Source organism: Perognathus longimembris, chromosome 4 (genome assembly GCF_023159225.1).
Source record: "Perognathus longimembris pacificus isolate PPM17 chromosome 4, ASM2315922v1, whole genome shotgun sequence".
Lineage (NCBI taxonomy): Eukaryota > Metazoa > Chordata > Mammalia > Rodentia > Heteromyidae > Perognathus > Perognathus longimembris.
The window spans coordinates 90,790,562-90,812,050 of NC_063164.1; the positions used below are offsets into that span (position 1 = coordinate 90,790,562).

Genomic DNA, 21,489 nt, shown 5'->3' on the forward strand with positions numbered 1-21,489 from the left:
TTTTTTGCCCATCCTGAGGCTTGAACTCAGGGCCTGGGTGCTGTCCCTGAGCCTCTTTGTTCTCAAGGCTAGCACTCTACCACTTGAGCCACTTCTTACTTTTTTGAGTAATTTATTAGGGTAGGAGTCTCATGGGGACTTTTCTGCTCGAGCTGGCTTCAGATCTGAGCCTCCTGAGTAGCTAGGCTCACAGGTCCACCGGCACCAGGCAAAAAATGACTCATGGCTTTTTTTTCCCCCTGGTTCTAGAGCCTGACCTCTGGGCCTGGCCACTGTCCTTGAGCTTTTGTACTCAAGTCTAGTGCTTGGGCCACAGCTCCACTTCTGGCTCTTTTTGTGTTGTTTTTTTTTGTTGTTGTGGGGTTTGTTTTTTTTTGTAGTTAATTGGAGAAAAGAGTATCATGGACTTTCCTCTCTGGGCTAGTTTTGAACCATGATCCTCAGCTCTCAGCCTCCTGAGTAGCTAGGGTTAGTGTTCCCAGGGTCTAGGGAAATCTGACATGGTGTCTTCCTACTGTCTCTGTCCTGTTTTTATGAGGTAGGAAGGGAGACTGTTTGTCATACACTGTCTTTAAAGTAGTACCAGAACCATTTATGGGGTAGGAAGGGAGACTATTGGCCATGCAGGCTTTAAAGCAATACCAGAACCATTTTAGTTACTTCACTTTGAAAATGTGACACTTAGCAACCAGGGACTATGCTAAGTGCTGTCATAACTATTCTTGTTTTATTACCACCACAAATCTGTAATGTAGTGTTAATGTCATTCCTGTTTTGGAGATGTCAGCTGTGAGTCACACAGATGCGAGTGACAGGATCCATTTTTTTTTTTTTTTAAGATATACAGGTTATTGATTTATTTGCCAGTCCTGGGGCTTGGACTCAGAGCCTGAGCACTGTCACTGGCTTCTTTTTGCTTAAGGCTAGCAGTCTGCCACTTGAGCCACAGTGCCACTTCTGGCCATTTTCTGTATATGTGGTGATGGGGAATTGAACCCACGGCTTCATGTATACAAGGCAAGCACTCTTACCACTAGGCCATATTCCCAGCCCGACAGGATCCATTTTAAATACAGTGTTAGAGCCAGGTACTTATTTTCCAATGCTTAGTGGTATGTGGGAGAGCATTGCCTGAGGGGAGTGTGTCCCCTGGTCGCTCTGCCTGTGTCCTATCCTCCCATACACACTTGCTGGAGTCAGGCAAGCTGCCAGACCAGGGGCTTCCAGGGGGCTGGCTGCAGTCATGCACATTCTGTGAGTGGGGAGGACACAGCTGTTGACCAGTTCCCACCGTGCCATGTGAATCAAGAGTGTGGAGGGTCTTTCAGGTGGAAGTTTGACCTGTTTAATGGCATTTTCAGGGTGATATCTTCATTTGATTTGAGGAAAGCTGAGTCCACCATCCCTCCTTAGACAAGCGTATTCACCAGAGCTCTGGTAGGACCAGGCTCCCTATTTCCAGTTTAGCCTTTCTCTGTTGGGAGGCATAGAATCTTCCTGGTATAATAACCTGATTGGGTGGCAGTTTTGGCCTATGTCTTTTTTTTTTTTAAACAACATGTAATGTGGTTGATTTGCCCTCCAATGATCTATTACCAATGTTCTTCAACTTTCTCCTCATCAGTCTAAATGTTCTTTGCTCCAAAAAGTTTGCTTTCAAAAAAAAAGGTCAGTTTCCCATGCTGACTCACCATGTTCCTTGCTTACTCATCCATGTCCACCGCTTCTCCTAAATGAGGCTGGCTGTGTCCGTGTTTAGTCATGTATTTGCACTTCAGTTCTTTTTCTTTCTTTTTTTTATTATTGTCAAGATGATGTACAGAGGGGTTACAGTTACATACTTAAGGTAATGAATATGTATACATTTCTTGTCATGCTTGTAACCCCTTTCCTCATTTTTCTCCCTCCTTCCCTCCCTCCACCTCCTCAATTCCCCCCCCCCTTGATCTTTTTTATTTATTAGAACTAGGAAAGGGAAAGGGAATATCAAAATCGAGAGACAAAGGATAAAAAGACAAACGACTCCAAAAGCAATACTTAGAAAACCAATTGGTGTAAACCAACTGAATAACTCATGGTGGGGGGAGAGGGAAATGGGGAGGGAGGAAGGGGGGAAATGAGGGAAGAGGTAACAAATCGTACCCACTGTCTTACTATGAAACTGTAACCCCTCTGTACATCACTTTGACAATAAATAATTATTCAGAAAAATCTTACCTTTGATGTACATTGTCATTCTAGTCTACAATGCTTATGATCACTATGATTATTAACTGTAAAACAATCCTTTCCAGATCAGGTGGTATATATACAATATACATTTCTTTTCTTTTGCTTAGCATAATCTGTTCCTTCTTTTTCTCTCATTTCTTCCCTCCTCCCTGCTGCCCTTGAGTTGCTTAGTTTGTTCTCATCAGTGTCCATTGTAGCTGTTGGGCCCTTTCTACTGTATCCTCCCCCTGCCTCCAATTTCATTCTGTGCCCTCCTCCCAGCTTCTTTCAGATGTGCATGTGTATACACCTTGTGTGAGGTGAAAGGTAAAGGGTTCTTTAAATTCTCTAAGACTAATTACTAAGAGGTCATTTGCTTTCTTTGGAGTTCTTTATAGCCTGGATATTAATTTATGTACCTATGAATTTATGTACATATGAATTAGTGTTGTGTTTAGTGTTTTTTGGTGCCTTTCTCTCAAGACTGACCTTTTTTGGTCAGTGAATTGATACCTTGTGTCCTGCTTTCTTTGTCATGTCTCTTTGTTATTTATTTCTAACACCCACATATCAGGGACACCATGCGCCATTGGTCTCTATATTCTAGGCTTGTCTAGCCCAACATGATTCATTTTAGACTTGTCCATTTCCCTGCAAATGCCATTATTTTATCATTTCTAATAGCTGTGTAGAATTCCACTGTGTACAGGTACCACATTTTTTGGATCCATTCCTCTGTAGTGGGGCATCTGGGTTGTTTCTATATCTTGGCTATTGTGAACAGTGCAGCAATAAAAAATGGAGGTGCAGGTGTCCTTGTCATATCCAGGTTCCTGTTGTTTGGAGTATATGCCTAGGAGCGGTATGGCTGGGTCGTAGGGTATGTCTATGCTGAGTTTTTTGAGGAACCTCCAGACTGCTTTCCAGAGTGGTTTTACTATTATACATTCCCACTAGCAGTGCAGTAGGGTTTCTCTTTCTTTCTTCTTTCCACATCCCCTCCAGCATTTGTTGTTGCCTGAGTTCAGAGTATAGGCCATTCTTACTGGGGTAAGGTATCTCAGGTTGTTTTATTTGCATTGCCTTTACTGCCAGTGATGTTGAACACTTCCTCTTATGTTTCTTTGCCATTTTTATTTCTTCTCTTTGAAGTCTCTCTTTCACTCCCTTGCCCATTTAATGATTGGTTTACTAGGTTTGGAAGGGGTTAGTTTCTTGAGCTCTCTGTAGATGATGGATATTAGGCCTTGGTTGCTTTGCTGGTGAAGATATTTTCCCAATTGGTTGTCTGTCTTTCTAGTTTAGTAGCTATGTCTTTAGCTCTGCAGAAACTTTTTATTTTGATGTAGTCCCATTTGTCCAGTCTCTCTCTGTCGGGGTCTTTGGCCCCCCCGCATGTTCCCCCGACCTGCGGGAGAGACGGATTGTTTTCTCTGTTTCAGTAAAGAATGTTGCTGGGATTTTGATGGGGATTGAGTTGAATTTGTATATCATCTTTGGCAATATGGCCATTTTCACAATACTGATTCTCCCTATCCATGAGCATGGAAGGTCTTTGCATTTTCTGGTGCCCTCTTTGATCTCTTTTTATAGTTTTCATTAAATAGATCTTTTACGTCTTTGGTTAGGTTAATTCCTAGGTATTTTATACTTTTTTTAGCTATTGCAAATGATTCGCATGATTTCCTTTTCTGCTTGTATATTGGTTCTTTTTCTTTCTTACGGTGGTTCACTTCTTCTAAGAGCTTCCTTCCAGCTGAGCCCTACTCCTTATCTTGCCCAGTGATGCTCAAAATACCTTTTTTTGTGTGTGTACTGATACTGGTACTTGAACTCAGGGTCTAGGCACTGTCCCTAGCCTTTACTTTTCAAGGCTAGTGCTCTGTTACTTGAGCCACATCTCTACTTCTGGCTTTTTGGTAGTTAACTGAGGATAAAAGTCTCATGGACTTTACTGCCTGGGCTGGCTTTGAACAGCATTCCTCAGATCTCAGCTTCTTGAGTAGTTAGGATTCACAGGCATGAGCCACTGGCGCCTGGATCCAACACTGTTAATGATTGTCCTTAACTGTCTGTCCTCACTGCTGTCCTGGTAGATGACCCTTAAAAGCAGGACCATTGGAGAGTAGAGGGCAGTGTGGGAAGGGTCTAGAGCTGCATTTTCACTCATTTGGAACTATCTGTTTGCTTCTCAGGTACCCAGATCAGTTGTTTCTCTCCAAGTTCTTTCTCCTGGCGCCAGGCTGCCTTTGTGGACTCTTACTGCTGGGCAGCGGTTCAACAGAAGGCCTCCCTGCAGAGCGAGTCGGGAAACCTGCCACTGTGGCTGCACAAGGTAATGACGTGCTTTCACATCTCTTCTGTGTGCTTTACAGAAAGGAAGGCTAGAACCAGGAGAGGCCCTCACTATGCACGCCTGCACAGAGGTGGGTGGCCGACCACAAAACTTTAATGGCAGAAGCAGCCTCAGGGATGGCACCATCACATAGCAGACAGAGAAGCAGGGAGTTGTTTCATTTGAGCTCTGTGGCAGCAGGCACCTCCTCAGTCTTCCCCACCTCTGTGGCATCATACCCAGCAGAACATCTGGCCCACAGCAGGCTTGCTCTCAGTGCATTTGAAGGTGTGACTGAGCAGAGCTAGTAGTAGCTAGTGCCAGAGCTAGAATTCACGCAGAGCTCCTTATGTAGCCAGTGCCTTTTCTGTCACACAATGTCTCTTGGTCAGAGTAAACACCAACATAGTTGAGATACTTTTCGCCACTGTGTTATGTAAGCATCCAGAAGTCGAGTGAGGATTCTTTCTGGGGTGCAGCACAGCTTTGAACGTGGATGCCTTTGCTTTCTGGTCAGCAGCAGGTACTATACAAGAGACATCAATATCTAGGTGATGTATCCTACAGAGAAGAGTACAGGTTGAAAGTACTGCAAAAGAGAAGCATATAGCAACAATGTGGTACAGAGCTGGGACTAGATTAGCTGCAGAAGAATGTTCTCTAAGTAATGAAGTGATGACATTAAGTCTTTTCATGCAGAGGTCTTCTAGGACTTTGTTTCGGCCTGTTATCAGTTACAATCCCTGGTTCTCTTGTCCTTCAGGAAAACAAATGAAACATTCCTATATCTTTTGGGATTCTCATCTATGGAGGAAAGCACAGACACTTCCAAAAAGTCAAAGGCCCAAGTTTAATTCTCTGATCAGCTACTGGACACCTAGAAAACATTATTTTTATAGAGAACAATTTTGGTTTGTTATGAGTCAGGCCTGTTTTCTTTCATGTGTGTTTATAGCATTGGGGTTGGCATGGTAATAGCCTGCCATGACTCCTGTCTATGTGTAGGTTGGGCTGCCCTTCATTCTCAGCCTCATGAGGTTGAGCAGGTCCTCATTAGCTCTGCATGGTTTAGTAGCCAGGGAAACACATCATAAGGATCTGCAGTACAAGTAGACATAGTTTCACAATTCAAACAGCTTTGTTTGTAAATCTCACCCACACTCTTAGAGTTTCTGGGGATGTGTTATAATGCTGTTACAGAAATGCAAAGGTGTAACCCAGTCGCTGGGCTAATAAGCCCTGATGGAGCCAAAGAAGAAAAAATGGATAACTGGATTGCCTGATAGAAGAGTTGACAGGAATGTTAATGAGGAATAATTTTTGGAAGAGAAAAGAAACTCAGATTTTTTTCCAGATGAGTATTACTTATAAGGATAAGGAACCATCAGAGATCAGACCCAGGAGTTGTTGACTAGACAGACGAGAACCAGCTTGTAGATTCTTAGCCTGTCTTCTTCCAGTAAAGGAAGCTGGTGTCTGCTAGCAGTGTGAGTAACGAGCCTTGGGTAGCTCAGTATAGTAAAGGACAATAAGAGACTAGCTTGTTTGCTTGGACAGGTGGCTGAGTGTCTGAGCAGAGCTCTTGATAGATGCACAGGGCTGAGATAGAAATTAATGTTAGGTCCTACCAGGTTGGAAGGATCCTGGTCAATACCCCCAGGTTTTTGGTTTGGACCTGAGGGGCTATTCATGGGGAATAAAGGGTGATCCAGAATGTATCCAGCCCTCATGGGACTACTGCCTGACTTGAATCATTTCAGTACCAGCGGAATGAGGAGGGCTGGCACTGTCAGTGTCTCACCTACCCACCCACTGGAAGCAACACTGAGTCCTTTCTAGAGAAAGGTAACATTGTGCTCTGATTTTTTACATAGCATATTCAACATTCACTGAGGAATATCAAGTATGAGGGAAGAATGAGAAATAGAAACAGTCCCACTACAGACCCAAGTTAGACATTCATTATAAATAATCATTAGTAATGTGTTCAAAGAATTATAATATGGAGAATATCACCAAAATCTGGACACTATCCAGAAGAATCAAGTGGAAATTGTTGAGCTGAAAACACCAAGTGACAGGAGAGTTCTTCTTAGGTAGTGTTGATTGAGTGCTTTACTTACATTACAAAGCAGAAAACTACAAATGACACATCCCTTCCTTAGGGAGCACACTGGTGGCAAGAGAGAAATGTCAGAGAACATAGTGAGGGAATGATTGGAAAGCCAAGTAGAAAGGGGAGCATGTGAGTTTCCTGGAAACTCCAGGAAGTGTTACCTGACAGGAAACTGAACTTTGTTACAAGCAGTGTCAGAGAGGCCATTGCAGTCAGGATAGAGCAAAATTTAGGCACCTCATGAAATCACTCATGATCCTGGCAGGAGGAAACCTAGTGGAGAAGTGGCAGCCAGATGGTCATGGGTGAAGAGTGAGTGGGAAGTGAGGAAATGAAGATGATGTGAATAAACAAGTTTCTTCAAAATTAAAATTTCCCCGTTTTAGAAGGTCTTTCTTATGGATAAATGGAAGAGTTACTGAAGGGAAGGTTTGTGGTACAGGAAGATTTTATTTTATTTTTTCCCATTTCTTTATTGTCAAAGTGATGTACAGAGGGGTTACAGTTTCATATGTAAGGCAGTGTGTACATTTCTTATCCTTGTTACTTCCTCCCTCATTTCTCCCCCTCCCCACCTTCTTCCCCCTTCCCCATGAGTTGTACAGTTGGTTTACACCATATAGTTTTGTAAGCAGGAAGATTTTATAATATGAGCGTTCTGAGAAAACTCAGAAGAGAAGATGTTGAAGAATCTGAGCCCAACAAACACAAAAACATTGCCTTGGGATATAGCACTTTCAGGAAAGGATTGAGTGGCTAGGCAACAGTCAGGTCTTCTATACAGGAGGCTAGGTTACAGAGGCTCTGTGAAAACTAAGCAGGCATTTAAGCTAAGTGCTGGGAGCTGTTGCAGGTTCCTGCGCAGGTTGAACTTGATGGTTCAAGAGTTAATCCTCAGTGTTAGTGTGCAGGGGAGAAGAGGCAGAGAGAGATGCTAGCTAGGTACAGAAGGAGAGTTCTGATCAGAGCACACAAGGGAAAGGAATAGATATTTCTGAGAAGGCAAAGAACAAACCCAAAGGAACATTTGATATCTGTGTGTGTGTGCGCGCACATGCATGCATGTGTTCGTGTGTGCACTCATCCATGCGCACATGTGCTAGTCCTGGGGCTTGAAGTCAGGGCCTGGGCACTGTCCTTGAGCTTCTTTTGCTCTACTAGTGCTTTACCACTTGAGCCATAGCTCAGCTTCCAGCTTTCTGAGGGTAGTTTATTGGAGGTACAAGTCTCATGAACTTTTCAGCCTGGGCTGGCTTGGAACCACAGTGCTCAGATCTTAGTAGTTTGAATAGCTAGGATTACAGGCATGAACCACTGGCATTAATATCTTATTATATTAGCATTAATATCTTATTGCCAATTAGATTACACTAAAAGATTGGCAAAGGGGATGTAACTGTTTAGGCCAGGGATCAGCAGACTATACTCCGAGAGCCAGATAGTAAGGTCTTTTTGACATTCAGATCAGACAGTCGCTTTTGTAAGCTACTCAGTTCTACTGAGATAAGAGTCTACACATGAAAATTATGGCCAGATGTGGTAATAGTTTGCCTACCTCTAGGACTAGTACAGGAACCATGGAGGTGGTTCCAAGTGGACAGGCTCCAGATATCTTAGAAAGATGTGCTGACTGGATATAGGAGGATGAGGGAATAACCAGAGTCCAGGATGTAACAAAGTACTGGTTAAAGCTGGGTCTACTTATTGCTTTGATGAAGCCCAGGGAAGTAAGATCGGAGGAAAGACAAGCCACTCTGTGTGAATCAGTGGATATTCCAAGAATATGGTCAGATATGGTTTCTGGAGAAGGCAGGCTAGATTAGAGCTATAAATAGAGCAGTCTACCAGGAGCTAGATGGTATGGAATGCTGTGGAACTGGAGGAATTTCCCAGGGAGAGTGTAGATGAGGCAAGGTCTGGAGAGATGGAATAGGGACTGGCAGAGAAAAAAATTGGGAGTGGTGAGGAAAATGTGAACGTTATGATGTATGAAATGAAGGGCAAATAAGCCAGTAAATGATAATAATTGAAATGCATTCAAAGCAGCCTGTACTCATTACTGTGGCTGCTAAGAAGCTGAGAAAATTATGAGGACTAAGACTTGAATGGTGTTGTGGGTTGAAGTACATCTCCTAAAAGGTATGTTGATGTCTTGACCCTTGAACTGTACACTGCCTCTTTACTTAGGAATAGGTTAAGACGAGCTCTTCCTAGAATTAGGTACCCCTCTGATCCAGTGTGACTCCAAAGAAGACAATTGGATTTAGCCACACAGAGAAGGAAGACAGTGGATCTGAAGACACTAGTAGAGAGAGGGGACAGTCATGTTACCACAGAGGCCTGGATTTGGAGACATGTTGTCACAAGTCACAAAATGCTGGAAGAGTCAAGAGGCAAGAAGGGATGATGAAAGGGGCTTTGGTGGGAGAAATGCCCTGCCAGTGACTTGACTTTGGACTTCCAGCCTCCAGAGGTTTAGGAGAGAAAATTCCATTGAGTTTCACCATTCCCTTTGTGGGATTTGATTGTGGTAGCCCTAGGAGACTAACACAGCTGCTGAGAAGGGAACAGTTAGCTTTATTGGAAAAGTAAACAGGTAACAGATATGAACATTAATGTGGCTTTCATTTTATTTTTTTTTATTTCATTTTATTTTTGATACTTTTATTTTTATCTTTAGGTTATTTCCATTTTATTTGTTTTAAGTAGGTATACAAAGAAATTTCAATTCAACATGTCAGTATCTGAGTACAATAATATGGCTTTCTTAACCAGGTAAGAGTTGGTAATCACAGCTCCTTTGTTTTTCAGGCTCCTTCACTTTTTATACTGGTCTTTTTCAGTCTCCTGCTCTTCTTTTTTTCAATAAAATATATGCAACATAAAATTTACCTATTAAACCATTTTTAGATAGATAATTCCATATAAACCAGTAATCACAACAGTTCACCCTGACCACATCTATCTCTTGAGCTCTTTCTTCTTCCCAAACCAAAACTCTGTACCCATTAAACAAGCTGACTTCACATCTCGCTGTGACCTCCAGGTCAGTGAGCGATACCACCAGCCACCCTATTTTTTTTTTTTTTTTTTTGCCAGTCCTGGGCCTTGGACTCAGGGCCTGAGCACTGTCCCTGGCTTCTTCCTGCTCAAGGCTAGCACTCTGCCGCTTGAGCCACAGCGCCGCTTCTGGCCGTTTTCTGTATATGTGGTGCTGGGGAATCAAACCTAGGGCCTCGTGTATCCGAGGCAGGCACTCTTGCCGCTAGGCTATATCCCCAGCCCACCAGCCACCCTATTGATCAACCAGAAATCTCCTTCAACCCCTCATGGTGTCAGCCACTGTAATAGTCACTTTGTGTCACTAGAACAACACACCTGACCCAGACGACTTAGGAAGTAAAGATACATTTTTTATTTAGGCATAAGCGCCTGGTTTAAGTCCAAAACGGTGTAGTCCCAGGGGCATGGGCCTTGGGTGAGGGTCTCACAGCATGTCGGGAGCATGCGCTGGAGCAAGTGCCTCACATCTTAAGCTGGCAACAGAGAGACATATTGGAAAAGGCAAGATCCTCCAGTTGCGTATCAGGGCGTATCCCCAGTAAAGAGCCTTCTGCTAGGCGTTAGTCTTCAAAGTCCACAATTCCAGAAGTGCCACACTGTAGACCAAGCCTTTCACTGTGGACCTTTCTGGAATGTTATCCATACCATAGCATCCATCAGGCTAATCAGTTCCATCTTGAATGGGTGTGGAATCCTCTCAGCAATCCATCAGCCGTCATCAGCAGCTGCTTCTCTCCTGGACCCCTGCAGTGCCCCCAGTGGCTTTCACTGCCTTCATTCCATCCTTGTCATTACCTACTCATTTCTCTCATAGGTTTTCCTTTGTTATGATTGACAATCTGATTCTGTCATTTCTTAACAAAATCTCTCTGGGGTATAATATTGATAATTTTAAAAACTGTTTTGGCCAACAAGACAAGACAAGACAGCTGTATTCTGGTGTCTGTGAGTCAGCATGGATTTAGCAGTAGCTCATCCCCAGCACACCCTCCTTCCTCCACCTAAGAGCTCTCCCCAGTGTCCTCCCTCTATCTGGTTGCTGTGTTGGCTCACATGCCATTCCCACCTGGAATTTCCTTTGAATCATCAGGCTGAGGGTTATTGCTAAGTCAGATTGCTGTAAAGGCCAGTTGGGTCAGAGAGCGGCGTCCAGTAATAAGATGGTGGAGTGCTCTGTGAAGAGGAGAGCTGCATACTGCCAGAAGGCATTCAAGTCCTTGGAATGAAGTGCCAGCCATTCCAAAGACTGTGACTCCTACTCTGGTCCACAGTCCACGGTCCTTGGCATTGCCTGGCTGTACATCCCCAGAGCATCTGCCCTTTCCTGAAATCACTGTTCTCATTACTCATTTTAATTATGCTTAATTTATTTCCACACCTGAAAGTCCCATGCAGTTAAGAGACTGTATCCACGTCTAGTTCCTCACATACCCCTCAGTCATGCATGGCCAGGGGTAGTGGTCTACTCTTGGAATTCCAGGGCTCAGGGTATAAAAACAGGAGGATAAGCTGGGAGGTCAGCCTGAGCTACAGAGGGAAAGTCATGTCAAAACAGAGGTCCCATATGTGTGGAATGGAGGAGAGGAAGGAAGTAGAATGTGTATGTTTTCTATGCATAACCATGTTTAATTTCCAAGGGTGTTCTGACTAATGGCATGGGATTTGAGGCATAGAGTAAACACAAATCTTTTGCCATTGCTGGTGACAACTTCCCATGAAGATGTTATTCAGTATAATATTTAAGTGAATGCTAGTGTAGGCAGTTTATAGCACCAGTGTAATCAATAGGGCTGTTATTCCCCATCTACATTCACTTTTTGTTGTTGTTGTTGTTGTTGTTTTTTCTGTTCGATTGGCTCCCACTTCATTCGCTACTGACATCCTCTGTAGGCTGAGAATGGACGTGGTCTTTGCTAAGATGTGAGTGCATTCAGTGACCAGTAGGTGGCAACAATGGACTGCTTGATTTTTTGGGGGGGGGGTCCTTTTTTTTTTCTTTGTTTTGTCTGGGTGCTAGAATTTGAACTCAGGGCCTAGAGCCCACTCCCCTTTCCTAGTGGCTAGTACTCCACAACTTGAGACATGCCTCCACTTACAGCTTTTTGCTAGTTAATTGTGGATGAGGGTCCCCCAGATTTACCTACAGAACTTAGTCTCCTGTAGCTAGGATTATAGGCATGTACCACAGGTACCACGTGTGTGTGTAATAAAGAACCATTCTTTGTGTTTGGGTTTTTTTTTTCAAGTTCAGAATACAGGTAATTGTGAAATTTCCCTCTAAAACACAAAACTGGGAAACCCAAGATGGATAAAAAAAAAAAAATCTTAACAAAGTGAGCAAATCTTTATCTCTCTTCGGTAGATTCATGAAAATTTGGTGGGTGTAATGCTGAAGCTGGCAGGGTGGAGGCATGGCAGCTTTGTGAGCTGTGTCTATTGTCCACTTAGCCTGGCCACAGTGGTGTGGAAGGTCCTGAGAGGTATCTGAAAACACAGGTTCCTGAGTCTCATCTCCACCAGGAGGCGGGGAGCTCGGGTTAAAGCCCAGGATGTCATTGTTATCAGCTTCCTTGGACTTTGTGCTGTTGCTGGCCTGGTTCAAGGTCAGTGTGGGGACCACTGGTGTTGCCCAGTATTTCTCACGCTCTGAGCTTGCTGATCCCGTGGTATCTTGTGGAAGTGTAGGCTGATCTGGTGCGCTGGATGGGGACCTGCACATCTGAATTTCTAATGGCTTCAGGAAAGTTACTAGTATGATGATACTGCAAACCACAGGCAAGAATCCATTCTTTGGCAAACTTGATATAATTCTTAAGTCAAATTCAGCCTTTTTTTGTAAACAAAAGTTTTATTGGAACATAACCTTGTTATTTGTCTACACATCCTTGGTAACTGTTTGCACACTATAGGGACAGACTTACATGGTTGCAGCAAAGACATGGGTTTGCACAGCCTGGCCTTTTGCAAGAAACCTACTCCCAGGCAATCCCATTCACTGCTGAAAGAGAAGGCAAAACAAGTGAAATCTCTTGGCTGTCTTCCTTTCTTCCATGTGTAGGTGCTTCATTCACATCTTCTTTGAGTTTCTCTCCAGATGCCACCACTCCAGACACAAAGCGTCGTGCTTCTGTGCAGAAACAAAGGTTTCCTTCTGTCATTTGATGAAGAATTAAAAGCACACAGCTTTATTATTTATTATTTTCCTTCTGAAAGCTACACAGGGGAGCATTACCTTTCTTGGGTGATTATTCACTTTTTGAACTTAGATATTTAAGATTGCCTTGCCTCCTTTACTCCATACCTCATTTCCTTCCTTCCCCCTCTCCCTTTCTTTTTCCCTTTCTTTCCTTCTCTCCCTCCCTCCCTCTTTCCTTCTTTCCCTCCTTCTTGCCCTCCTTCATGTTTCATTTAATGGGTAAAAAGTACTCTAGTCATATTTACCCCATAATTACCCTTTTAATTTACCTTCTCTGCTCTTTTCTTCTGTCCCACACCCACGCAGTTTCCATTTTACATTTGTGTTATTCTCTATTTTTAAGTAATAGGGTTTGAACTTGAAGCTTTGGGCTTGTTAGGCAGACACTCTACTACTCGAACCACATGCTCAGCTCTGTCCCCCCACCCTTTTTTAGAGAAATAAAGCCTGCCTATGAAACAAAGTGTGTGGTTTTTGTCTTTTTCTGTCTGGCTCATTTCACTTTAACATGATAATGTCCAGTTCCAGTATTTTCCCTGCAAATGATATTAATCAATTCTTCTATATGGCTGAACAATACTCTTATTGTATGTGTGTATCTAAATATATAACTCACATTTTCTTTTTCAATTAAGTTTTAATGTTATAAATTAATTTTACAAAAATGTTTTATTGTGATATTTCCATATATATGTATAACATATTTAATTCCCCTCCTTTAATATACTACTTTGTGTGTGTGTGCCAGTACCATGACTTGAACTCAGGGGCCTCACACTCTCACTTGGCATGCTTGCTCATGGCTGGTGTTCTACCGCTTAAGCCATGCCTCTAATCTGGCATGTTGCTGGTTATTTGGAGGTAGTCTCTGAGACTTTTCTGCTTGGGCTGACTTCAGACCATGATCCTCTGATGTAAACCTGTGACTAGTTAGAACAACAGCCATGAACCACTGGCACTACATTTGCCCATCTATTAAAATATTTTCATTTATTACAAGTTTAATTTTTTAATATATTGTGGCTAGTAATCCTTTTTCTAATGAATAGCTTGCAAAGACTTCCATTTTGTGAGCTGGTTTGTTTCATCATTCAGGTAATTGTTTCTTTTGATGTACAGAAGCTTTTTAGCTTTGGAATTGATCAGTTCTTGCTCTTACTTCCTGAACAATCAGAGTTCTATTCAGGAAGGTGTAATTTATGCAACTTTGTGAAGTGTTTTTCTGTAGTAGTTTCAGAGTCCCAGGTCCTGCATTAAGATTTTTGATCTGGGCTGGGGATATGGCCTAGTGGCAAGAGTGCTTGCCTCATATACATGAAGCCCTGTGTTCAATTCCCCAGCACCACATATATAGAAAACGGCCAGAAGTGGCGCTGTGGCTCAAGTGGCAGAGTGCTAGCCTTGAGCATAAAAAAGAAGCCAGGGACAATGCTCAGGCCCTGAGTCCAAGTCCCAGGACTGGCACAAAAAAAAAGATTTTTGATCCATTTTAATTGAACTGAAACCAGCTTGATCGTGCCATATGATCTTTTTAATGTGCTGTTGAATTTTGTTTTCAAGGATTTTCTTGAGAATTTTTTCATCTGTTATCATCAAAAAAATTGTTCCACCACTTTTTTCCTTTGTCATGTCCTTTTCTAGTTTTGCTGTCAGTCTAATATTGTCTTTATGCAATGAGTTTGGTAATTCCTTCCCCTTTCTGTTTTATAGCATAGTTTGAGGACAGTTGGTGTTAGTCCTTTTTTAAAGGTTGGTATAGTTCAGCAATGAATCTAATTTTTGTCAGAATCGTTGCTTGTTATACATCCATTTGTATCACATATATCTTCTTGGTCTAGCTCTTGTAGGTACTATGCATCTAAAAATTTATCCATTTATTTTAGATCTTCCAGTTTATTAGAATATAAGTTTTCAAAGTATTACCTAATATGATGCTCTGAATTTTACTTGTATTTTCTGTCAATATCTCCTTTCTCGTCTCTGATTTTGTTAATTTGACATTTTTCTCTTTTATTGTGGTTAATTGACTAAGTTTATCAGTCTTGTTTATTATTTTGCTGATTCTTTGTATTACTTTAGTCTCCAATTTGGTCATTTCTGCCTTAATCTTTATTGTTTCTTTTTGTCTACTGCCTTTCTGTTCGACTTGACCTTATTCTTAGAGCTTTGTTAGTTTGTTTGAGATCTCTTGGGTTTTTAATGTAGACAATCAGAGGTATAAATTCACTCCTACTACTGCCTATGCAGTGTCCCAAAGCTTCTGGTAAGTTGTATTTTCATTTTCATTTCATTGTGGAATGTTTTTATTTCCCCTGTACAATGTCATCATTCAAAAGTGAGTTTTTCATTTTCCATGTGTTTTGAGTTTTTCAATAGTTTTTTTCTTTCTATTGTTTTCTAGTTTTATTCCATTATGTTCTACTGTACATTATGTTCTATGTACAGGAAATGATTTTAATTTTTGTTAAGACTTGCTTTATGTTCTAAAGTATGATTTATTTTGTAGAAAGTTTCATAAGCTCCCAAGAAAACAGTATTCTACAGCTGTTGGGTGAATGGTCTGTGTGTGTCTATTAAGTTCTTTTTTTTTTTTTTTAGTTAATACCAGCTTATTATAAAAGAGAGACATGGAAATTATTTACATGATGAAAGATGTCAGAACTTCCATGGAATGGACAGCTTCACCATCCGTAAATAAGAAACAATCCTTGTCATCTAGAACTGCTTTGGTGCTGCCATGTTCTGGGAGAAGAACTTTATTACCCACTTTCACACTAACTGGCTGAATCTCTCCACCCTTTCCTTTAGAGCCCAATCCCATGGCCACTACTGTGGCTTGTGTTACTTTTTCTTGAGACTTTTTTTGGAAGCATAACGCTTCCTTTGGTTGGTTACAGTTCCAGCTGCACTCCTTTGGACCAATAGTCAAGCAGAGAAGAGACTTCCTATGTACTCATCCCACCATGACTCTCGTGGCTGCCATGCAGACCCTCTTAAGTTCTTAAACAGTAGTAGCTTCTAATTCTGAAGTTTCCTTTTTTATTGTCTGGTTTTGGTCTACATGACCTGTTTATTAGTGAAAGTGGTAAATGAAAGTCAGGCTATATTATTGTGTTGTAGTTCATTGTGCTTTTCTGTCAAGTAGTAAGGCCATATGAAATTGGGTGTTCTGATGTTGGGTGTGTATCTATTGCCATGTGTCACTGCCTCTTAAGTGTCCTTTTATCAGTATGCAGTGACCTCTCCACTCCTAGTTTTTGTTTAGAGTCTGCTTTATAAGATATAAATACAGTTCTCCTCGTGCTCTAGGTACTTAACAATATCCTTTTCCGTTCTTCCAGTTTCAACCTGTGTTTGTCAGGAAGGTGTAGTTTTGTTGGCAACATGTTGTAAGATTTGTTTCCTAATCCAGTATAAGAGTCTGTGTCTTTTGGTTGTAGAAGTAAGACCATGAATAATACTGAATCTTCCCCACTGTCCTCTCATTTTTCTTGGCAGTTTTCAATATTGTTTCCTTGTTTTGTGTACCTAATGCTTTAAGTATAATATGCCTCGGAGATTTTCTCTTCCAGTCTTGTCTGTGGGATCAGACAGCCACCTGTACCATTTCTTTCTCAAGCTTTGGGGAAGTTTTCATTGTGAACATGCTTTCTCTGCCTTTCGTTTTCACCTCTTCCCCTTCTTCGTTACCCATGGCCCAAATCCCAGTGCTGTTCAGCATGAGGAGAAGCAGCTGAAATCTCCACTGTTGGACTCTGTTCATCATAGAAGCTTCCAGTTGTGTCATGGGACTGCTACTGGTGATTGGCGGGGGGAGGGGGCTTACACACTGTGGGTTAGGCAGGCTCCCACTTGACCTATATGCCTTTCAGTTTGTGTCCTCAGGAGCAGCAAGTGTTCCAGCCTAAGGATGTGTCTGGAATACATTGATAAACAGGGCACCGTGTTCTGTACTCACATGGGCAGATCTGTGGGACCAGGAAATTCTGCCTGCTATTCTCCGTTCTTTCAGACTCTACCCAGCTGATTTCCCAATGCAGAGACAAAGCTGTGGATATCACAGAATTCAGAGGATCTTAGCTCAGGACTATAGTCCTCTCTGGCCGCTAGCACACAGTTTCTGAAGCTGGTCTCAGAATTTTGAGATCTCATCTGGAAGTTCACCTCGCTGTCAGGGGAAGGAGAGGCTGTGGGAATCATGGGATTAGGAAGTCCCATGCTCATGTCTGTCAGTCTCACCTATCAGCTTATATGTGCTTGTATGTGGTTCATAGAGGTGGGATTTAGAGAGTCTTGGTTGGGGTTCTCAGACCCACCTGACAGCCAACACATGTAGCTAGGAGATGGGTCCTGGAAGTTGAGTACTGTGCTGGCCAGAGGCCCAGTGCTTTGTTCCTACTGATGGGCTCCCTCCTAGCCAGAGAGGGCATAACCTCAGATCACTCTTCTGTGCTTCCCATTGTTTGAAGGTCTTGTGGGTCCAAATCAGGCCCAAGCCCCCTCTTATGGTCAGCTTCTATTCAAACTCCATGGCAGGGTATTTCCAGATTTCTAAACTGTGATCAGTCCTTGTTTTCAAGCTCTCAGAGTAGCTTAGCCTCAAGTAACAGGCTCTCAAGATGCTCTCCTTTAGCTTTCCAAGGTGGGGAGTATCTTTCTTTGCCAAAGCTAGCCTTTCACACTGGAATGGTCATTGTCTTGCCAGAACCCTGCCCTGAAGTCAAGGCTTAGGCAAGATGGGAACCTATCCTGCAGATAACAGTGCCAGCCTGTCACAATAGGCTGCCCTTGTGATCGCATCTTTAGTTCCTCCTCTCTCCAGGGAGCCAGCAGTAGAACTTGATGTCGTTTTCTGCTTTTCTCTTTCTCTTTTCTGTTTCTCTGTGCAGTTTAGCACATAAAATGGTCATTTGTTTTGTGATTCCTGATGCCCTCCCTCTTTTTCTCCCTTCAGCATATAGGGAGTTCTTCCTTACCTGATTCTTCTCACTTGTGAAGTCAAAACAGGCAACACTCCAAATCCACCATCTTATCCTGCTTCCTCTAGAACTGTCTTTATGTGGTTTCATATTTGAACAGCATAAAGCCAGAGTAGACACCTTTGTTCCTTTTTATTTCATTCTCCCACTACAGTGTTTTTGCCTTACCTACTTTGCATTTCTGACCCTTCCTTCATGTATCTTCCAAGGCTGGCTTTCAGCTTGACTTTTAAATGTTATAGGGCCACAGGCTCTGGTTCTCTTGTCTCTTCACATTCTACTTGGATAATATGCTATGCTGTTAAATTCAGTCATGTGTATGCTGTCAAATACTGAATCATAAGGGCAGCCAGATTCTCCATTTATTTTTTGTTATCTACAGCATTTCCTCACGTTCTTGACTGTGATGTCAAGATCTGATGTTCTTGTTGATCTGATGTTCACAGTTGCTCATGTTTGGTCTACCTCCCACACGCTTCCCCTCTGCTCTGAGGCTGGTTCTTTAGGTGTACTGACCAGCTCATGGAACAAACACCTACACCCTTGCATGAGATTGAAACTTGGCCTGTCCTCACGTCTTCTCCTTTTCCATTTGAAATGCATGTCCCTTTTCCCTGCAGCTCTCGATTCTGCCTCCCCTCCTGCAGTGGTTGAGTTCCATCACCTGTAGTTGTTATATAGTAAATGATCCGAGAAGCCACATATTGAAGGATCAAATCTTGGCGTTTTTATTAGAACATTAGCAGACTGTAGGCAGCCAGTTGTTACAAAGGCCTGCAGCCCACAAATACACTTAACACTATCAGGAAACAGGCCAGAGAAGAAAAAAAGAACACCACCAACACAAAGCAATTCAGCTCCAATGGAGCTTGGGACGCCATGGTGACCAGAGACGAGCCAGGAGACGGGACACAGGATGCAAAGATGGACACATGTGGCATGGCGCCACATGTGACGCCTGAGCTGGCCTGACTCTAAATAGGGTCAGGTCAGAGGGCTGGATCACAGCAAGCTCCCAGTCCCAGGCACTTGACTGACAGGTTCAGTAACCTATAGGCCAGGTGCCCACCCCTGTCTCTAGGGTTTCAGGAACACCCTCACCTGAGGATGGGACTTCCTTTCCTCTAGAAATTCAGGCACACCCATCAAGACAAGATGCCAGATACTGCAGCTGGCCATGTGGCCAGTGATGGCGCTGGCCAGATTTGACCTCCATACTACACAGTGACCCCCCCCTCTCCGCTCCTGTATGTTCCCTCCCTACTGCTTTAGTAATTTTCCCAAATGATCATGCTCTCTACCAGTGGGTTCTCGGTGTATAGAGGGTAGGAATCTTGGCCTATGTGAAACACGTGCCCAGAAGATGCTTTTGAACAGATGTGTCCGTCTGCGTGTAATCCTGTGAGACATGTGGTACACATCTCACGGAAGAGTTGTTGCATGTGTGACTTGACCACAGAGAGGGGCTGTGCTGGGTCATCGGCAGGGCTTCTCCACCTAGAAGTTCTAGTTTTCCTTCCAGGAACAATACAGTTTTTAAACTTTTTGTTGTTCCTGGTCATAGGACTTGAACTCAGGGTGCTGTCCCTGAGCTCTTTTGCTCAAGGCTAATGTTATACAACTCTGAGCCACAGCAGTGGCTGTTTTATCTGGTTTTTGAGTGGTTAATTAGAAATAAGAGTCTCACAGTGACTGTTCTTCCAGGCTGGCTTCGAACTGCAATACCTCCTAGAATTACAGGCCTGAGCCACCAGTGCCTGGCTTATTTTTTTTTTATTATTATTTAAGTAATTGTACAAATGAATTGCCATTCAACAAAGCAATTTACGTATAGTGTGTCCGGATCAGTGTCATCCCTTTCAAGATTCTCACGCACTCCTCTCAGTCCATCCCTTTCCTCACTTTTCTTAATTTTGTAGGGTATATGTTGTTTTACTTACTTCATTCTCCCATTTTCTCTTTTTTTTTCACCTACCACTCCTTGACCCCACCCTATCCCTTTCAAGTACTTTTCCTAATGTTTATTTCGTTGAACTTTAATTTTGCCTTTCCTAGGTGTTATGTAGTTTGTGTTCTCCCCTGAATCTACCGTATTTCAGTTAATACATTTGTGTTCTCGTGCATACCAAACATATTATGTATTTATAAGCGAATTCTAGCTTCCACGTACGAAAAATATGCAACCTTTCTTTGTCTCTCTGGGTCGGACTTACTTCATTAACATTTTTCCCCAGGTCCTTCCATTTCTTTGCAAATGATGCACTATCATTCTAAAGGATGAGTAAAATTTCATTGTGTATGTATACCAGATTTTCTTGATCTATTCATCCTTTGAGGAGCATCTGGGCTGATTCCATACCTTGGCTATGAGAAATAGTACTGCAGTGAACATGGTTGTGCTGGTTATTTTAGTGTATCCCATTTTGTAATCCTTGATAAATGCCTAAGAGTAGAATTGCTGGGTCATAGGGGAGCTCTATGTTTTGTTTTTTGAGGAACATCCATGCTGCTTTCCAGAGCTCTTAAACAAGTTTACATTCCCACCAGCAGTGTAATAGACTTCCTTTTGCCCACATTCATTTGTTTTTTAGACAAGGATTTGCTGTGTAGCTCATGCTGGCTTTGAACTTGTGATCCTTGTGGTTCAGCTTCCCTAACTGAAAATTTAAAGCCAATAGGCTGAAACTGTGATTGGAACAGCTATTTCATTCTATGTTGCTTTGAAGAAGATCACTGTCTCCAGTGCTGAGACATTTAGAGAAGAGGGCAGTCAGGGCTCGAAGAGAGTGAGCATCTCCCATCCGACATGGAATAGGCAGAGCTTGTGCATAAGTTTCTGGTCTGGCAGATGCCCTCGCAAAACACCAGTTTCTTTCAAGTTCTTTATTTAGACAAAAGGATTTTAAAGGCTATAATTTAATATTTTTTGAACTCTTATTTCAGTTGAATTGGCTTTACTACCTTGTTAAAAGCACACTAAAATTGGCCTCTTTGTTTTCTGATGGGGGCGGTGAAGAAAGTTTAACTCTAAGGAAAACCAGGAAATTGGATTTTCAGCTACATTCCAGCAGAGGTGGTCAAAGTACAAGGGTATTTTAGGAAAAGAGCAAATACTTAGTGTGTAATGCTTTTAAACATTCATTTTCCTAATTACAATGAGCTGTGTTGAATTGTTCGTTGGTGCTAATTATTGCAGCACTTGGGCATGCGAACAGTTTTTAATTTAGGAGAACAGTCTGAGGTAAAATGATGTTATTCAAATAGCATTGAAACAAAAGTGACTTATAAGCCCAAGTTAGAAATAATTTCATTCCCATGGTTTCTAGGGGAAAAAAGCCTGAATCTTTGGTTGTAGAAGCAGTACAAGCTGTCATGCATTTTTTAAAATAATAATAGCTGTCAAACTGGGCAAGGTTTGAGTGATTATTGCTTCTTCCAACAGCCAAGTAACTGTGAACTATGAGCCAGCTAGTAACAAAGCGCTATGTGTGGCTATGGGTCAGCTCTTGGCACATTTAATCTTGAGAAACTATCTCAGGTTAGAACCCCAAAGTGAAGTTGTGAGAAGGTAGAATTTTGGGTCTCTCTT

General features: G+C 42.4%; 1 protein-coding gene across 1 annotated transcript in view; it reads left to right on the forward strand.

Annotated features, from left to right (window-relative positions):
* Positions 1-21,489, forward strand: part of Panx1 (pannexin 1) — a 48,368-nt gene that overhangs the window by 20,139 nt on the left and 6,740 nt on the right. The window contains exon 2 of the mRNA XM_048345637.1: positions 4,407-4,546. Coding sequence (XP_048201594.1) covers positions 4,407-4,546 — 140 coding nt within the window. The remainder of the gene's footprint in view (positions 1-4,406; positions 4,547-21,489) is intronic.